Source organism: Eufriesea mexicana, unplaced genomic scaffold (assembly GCF_001483705.2).
Source record: "Eufriesea mexicana isolate 0111107269 unplaced genomic scaffold, ASM148370v2 scaffold474474835, whole genome shotgun sequence".
In the NCBI taxonomy this organism is placed as follows: Eukaryota; Metazoa; Arthropoda; class Insecta; order Hymenoptera; family Apidae; genus Eufriesea; species Eufriesea mexicana.
In genome coordinates, this window is record NW_016907960.1 from 531,016 (window position 1) to 536,167 (window position 5,152).

Consider the following 5,152-nt stretch of genomic DNA (forward strand, 5'->3'; position numbering starts at 1 on the left):
AATGCGGAATACCGACAATTATTAAAAGTAAGCGGAGTAGGAGACATTTTCTTTTTTTTTTTTTTTTTTTCCAGAGAATGCTTCCTCAGCACAGGAAACGGATATTTTACAGATATTCAAATTTCGAACGCGGGTTAGAGATCCGATTCGTTTCGTAAACGATACACGTTTGCCGGCTTACCTGTGCATGTTTCGTATCAGTTTACTGAGGCCGTATTTCCACTCAATGTCCGATTGCGCCTGTATCCGCTGGTAGGTGTCGCTCATCATGGCGATCAGTAGATTAATTAATACGACTACTGAGACCAACATGTATACGCCAAAGGCCAACTTGAACAAGACTGAGGTCCACTGCGGCTGATTAGTCTCGACCTTCAGCTCGCCGTGGGTCGTTTGGCCAAAGACGGCGAAGAACAGATACTCGAAGGCGAGTACAGGATTCATCTTTACTGGAATTCGAGGCACACACGTTTCTTGATATGTCTTTTTTTGCGCTTTCTCTTGTGACTGCTGCTTCGTGCCGTTAGGCTGGCTACTGGTGGACTCGCTATGTATGGATGCGGGTGTGGTATATCATACGTACATTAGAACGAACGAACGATCGAACGAACGATGAATGTACGAACATGCTCATGCTAATACAGACTGGCCATGCTTGCGAATAACGTTGGATGCATGCCGGACGTTCCGTGAGCTTCGATCCACGTTATGTAATATTTCGATGTTCTTTAAGTTTCGAGGTAGTACTTGTTATTATTATTATTATTATTATTATTATTATTATTGTTATTATTATTGTTATTATTATTACTTCTATTCCGCTCATTTTTGTTATCTTTCGTGTCAAGGCTTAACAATTTGCGGCAGCAAACTCGCGGGATGCATCGAGGATCTACAAAGCCAAGTGTATTTTATCGACCATCTGGATTTCGCGGGCTTCCCGCGTGTCCTTCTTTCTACCCGGTTCCCTGAATTCACGGGGTTTACAATTGATTCGTTTATTTTGGACGATGAGATGCAGCATGCAGACGACGAGTATTTTTCTCTTCTCTTTCCCCCCGCTCTCTTTCTCACTCTCCCCCCTCTCTCGCTCTCTCTCACTCTCGCGCTCTCTAACTCTCCGTCCTTTCTTCACCGAGCATTCAGGTGGATCACGCGGCGACGTAGCCGCACGAACGGACACGTACGTAGAAAGAGAACTATTTACCGTGCGCATGCAAGGACAAGATCGGACGCTTCGCTGCTTTCCAAGATCGTGAGGAAACACACGCAAAGCGACCGCGACTTCAAACGAAAAGGAGGCTCCGAAGGTGTAAAAGAAGAAGTATCGAGGACAGCGGGAAGGACAGGGTGGAGATCGATTCGAGGTGATTTCCGGTGGTTGGAGAGAGTTACGAAAAAAATAGAGGAGTGCGCGCGTCGGGCGGTACATCGGGATCGAATGCCTAGATGCGAACCAACCCGACGCTTTTCGAGGTCGTAATTCGACTTGGCCGATTAGTGACACACAAAACACGCATTGCGCAAGACTCGAACAGCACGAGAAAGACAACATTGCTCTTGTATGTTGATAGAAATGCATACGATGCACAATAGAGGCTGTGGAGAAACGCGCGCTCGATTGGCGCCTCCGTGAAATAAGAAAGAAGCCGGCGGTGGTCGCCAACCTACTCGGTGGGACGCTGAGATCTCGAGATCGAAATCGAGATGGAGATCGAGATCGAGATCGAGTCTTAGACACCGAGTAGCTGCGATTCGGACTCGCGGCCAGGTAAATGGAATTCGGAGGAGACGTGGAGTTTCTTTTCAAGGTTGCACGAGGAATTTTACATGGATGTACAGCGTTGATTGTCACAGAGAAGAAACGGTGGATACTAGATACACCTAGCGCGAGGGCGTCCCTTGCACCGAGAGGATGCTTGCCACAAGGCCGAATCACAGCACAGGTTACAGCGGAGTGAGAAATACTTCTCGCGACGTTGCAAATATTTATGTTAATTGGAATCAGGCAGCAGTCCCAGCAGGCAACACACATCGGGCAAACGCACAATGCAGACGATACGACACCAAGAAGAATCGTGTCCTGCATTCCGTTGTGCACGTGTCATTGCCATTCATTTCGCGTTCCGTTCGGGTTGTGGTTCTCGTTAACGTTCCCAATCGGCTTTTAAAACTTACTATCTCGGGAGCTATCGTCACAACACTCATTCTTTTTCTTGAAGCGGCTGTAGCGACGAGGAGGCGCCGTCGATGGCGTCTCCATCATCCATTCCGTAACATTGGCCAACAAATCTATCATTGCAATTGATCCGATTATGCGTTTGTCTCGAGGTAACTAGGCTGTTCTATGGTATATTCGGGACAACGATAGGTCTTAGTCTTCGTCTTCGAAAGTATTAAATCATCGGCGGCCTGCATGGAGGATAGGCCTGCCCGGTGGTATCAAAGCAATATAGATTTTACAGTGGTAGAGGTCGTGTTTAGGTTCGAAACTCGTTCGTCTAAGTGTCGGGATGTCGCGAAGGACAATGTATCTCGTCATTCGCTACCTTTCGATAATTCGAGCGATTTCGAATATCGGATGCTAACAACTTTCCAATGGAGCAGAAGCGTCGAGTACGCGCGTTCTTATTCGTGTACTCGCGTATCGCATGTTCGCGGTCCCATCGACCGCGCCGCTTGCTTTTTGCTTTACAGAGTGGCTGCGATCGTATATCCGAGGGATAAGACAGGGGGTAAAAGTCAGGAGGCTATTTCTCTCTCCCTTTCTCTCGCTCTGCTAAGGTCTAGAAAAGATCGCGGCTAATCACGTGCGTCGAACTTACCGTCGTGGAAGGTGCCCTTTTTTTTCTTGTCCTCGATGTTCGCTTCCTGGATCGACTGGTTCTTGAATGCTTGGTTCAACGCGACGAAGTGCATGGAAAAACCGAACACGAAGATGGCCAGCACTGCGAGGAATCTCGCGAGATCCTTCATCAAGTTGCCGATGATAATGGCCCATGGTCCAAAGAGATGGTGGAACGAGAGGAAGTCGAGGATCTGCACGCAGGCCAGCAGGAAGCTCAGAGCGAATAGTTGATTCCTGAGGTAAAGTAGAGTTGGCCAGTAGGGTCGATGAACGAATACGAAACCCATGAGGTGGAACGCGACCCCGCAGATTCCGAACAGTAGTACTGCCAATTTAATCCAGCCTAGTCCGCTCTTGTCGCTAGGGTTGGTCAGTTCGAAGAGTAACAGTCCGGACAGCATCACGAGGAGGCACCATTCGTACCAGTATGGTATCAGACTCTCCCTTACCACCGGATATATAGGAATTATACCGACCAGTAAAAGGAAGACCATCAGATATATGTGAGAAGTGAGATACGACATGAACTTTATTATGGGAACGTTGTTGTACTTGTGACCAAGCGGAAGAGCAAACACCACCCAGACCGGTGGACAGACGAGGAATGCGATGAACAGGAGGATGGTCCTAAAGGCGTTCCAGTTCAAGCTGCCCTGCCACAGTTCTTGAAGATACCGCTGCACCACCGTATGCGCGATCACCTCCTTCTGCTCGTTCTCGATCAGAACGTCCAAGAATTCCACGTTTCTGCGGTCCATGGAGGTAAGAATCCTGCCAGCCGAGTCGGCGCCTGCGGCTAGAGCTAACAATTCCGTGGCCATCGCTTCGCATTGTTTGCCGGCGGCTATCAAGTCTTTAGCTCTCTCCTTCTCTTTCTCTGACAATTTCATGTAGATATTGGAAAGCTTGGCTGCCGTGTCTACCGGTGCCGGCGATACCAGCACGAATTCCTCGATCGGTTTATTGTTGTTGCTCTTACTGCAGACCATCATGTTATAAACGAACTGAAAGACCAACGAGTACGAATCGATTGGGTGCATATCACGAATGAAACCGGCAGTTAGGGGAGAAAGGAGTAAAGTTGGAAATCGCGTGCTAGCTATCTAACGTTGCCACTCGCCAAAATTTATTGGCTCGACTGAACGATGATCATTGCTCGAGTTAAAAGTTTCGAAATTCCGTACTGCGCCAATTACGCTTCCGAACCTCGAGTTTCAAGAGCAAACGAGCTAAAAAGGAATGGGAAAAAAGACTGGAAGCAAGCGGTGACGGTTGCGGCTTACCCTCTTATCCTCCATCAGGGCGTACGTATCGTGTTCCTTCTCCATGAGATACTTGAGCACGTCGTTGTGGCCCTCCGAGGCGGCGAACCAAATCGGCGCGCTTCCGAGATTGGTCTCGCTCTTCGGCGAGGCCCCGCTTTCGACCAGCAATTTAACAACATCGAGATAACCGGCGCGCGCCGCGCAGTGCAATGGTGTCCAGCCGTTTTTGTCCGTTGCATTTATTTCTGCTCCCTGACCGAGCAGAACTTCTACCATTTGGTAGTGTCCGTGGGTCGCGGCGATGTGTAGACCGGTTTTACCGTATCGATCCGCGCTGTGCAACAATTCCGCCGATCTACTCAACAGAAGACCCACCACCGTGATATGACCTCCGAAACAGGCCAAGTGAAGAGGATTAAAACCGTTTTCCGTGGTCGCTGCCTCCACCTTACACAATGATTTCGCGTCAGCACATCGTCATTAACAGGCCTTTATTTCTGTTCATTCCAGTACCTGAACGCCAGCTGAGTTTAGCAGCAATCGTACGACGTTTTCGTTCCCGGAGTAAGCAGCCAGATGTAAAGGCGTCATTCCGGATTCGCTTCCTAATTCTCCCACCAGCGAGCCACCAGTCGGGGGATCAGACTTTACCGTCCCGGGTACGTGGGTAAGCAACTCTCGAACGGTATCTAAGGGAAGAAGAAATTGTTTCGCTGTTTTGCAGCTGCAAGTTTAATACCAAGATCTCAAGTGCTATCCTCATTTCCAGGCGAGTATGGTAGTTTCTGAAACTCGTTAAGTCGCGCCGACGCGAATGTATTGTTCGCACGAAAGAGGCATTACATCGCCGATGTCGCAATAACGCGAATAAGTGACCCAGAGAACGTACACGAGGGAATGGCGAAGAAGGTAGACAAGTAAACCGTGGAATACAAGTTGCGAAGAAGCGAGGATCACGCTTGGAATGTTATTCTTACAAGAAGCGACTGACAGAGTGAGCTTACCAGCTTGACCAAAGTACGCGGCAACGTGAAGAGCG

At 48.9% G+C, this 5,152-nt stretch overlaps 1 protein-coding gene across 1 annotated transcript in view; it reads right to left on the minus strand.

The window, feature by feature from the left end:
• Positions 1 to 5,152, minus strand: part of nompC (no mechanoreceptor potential C) — a 10,557-nt gene that overhangs the window by 584 nt on the left and 4,821 nt on the right. The window contains exons 8-13 of the mRNA XM_017900479.1: positions 5,118 to 5,152; positions 4,627 to 4,802; positions 4,132 to 4,560; positions 2,826 to 3,852; positions 2,179 to 2,292; positions 182 to 449 (exon numbers count right to left, since the gene is read on the minus strand). The exon at positions 5,118 to 5,152 is cut by the window's right edge and continues 1,226 nt beyond it. Coding sequence (XP_017755968.1) covers positions 182 to 449; positions 2,179 to 2,292; positions 2,826 to 3,852; positions 4,132 to 4,560; positions 4,627 to 4,802; positions 5,118 to 5,152 — 2,049 coding nt within the window. The remainder of the gene's footprint in view (positions 1 to 181; positions 450 to 2,178; positions 2,293 to 2,825; positions 3,853 to 4,131; positions 4,561 to 4,626; positions 4,803 to 5,117) is intronic.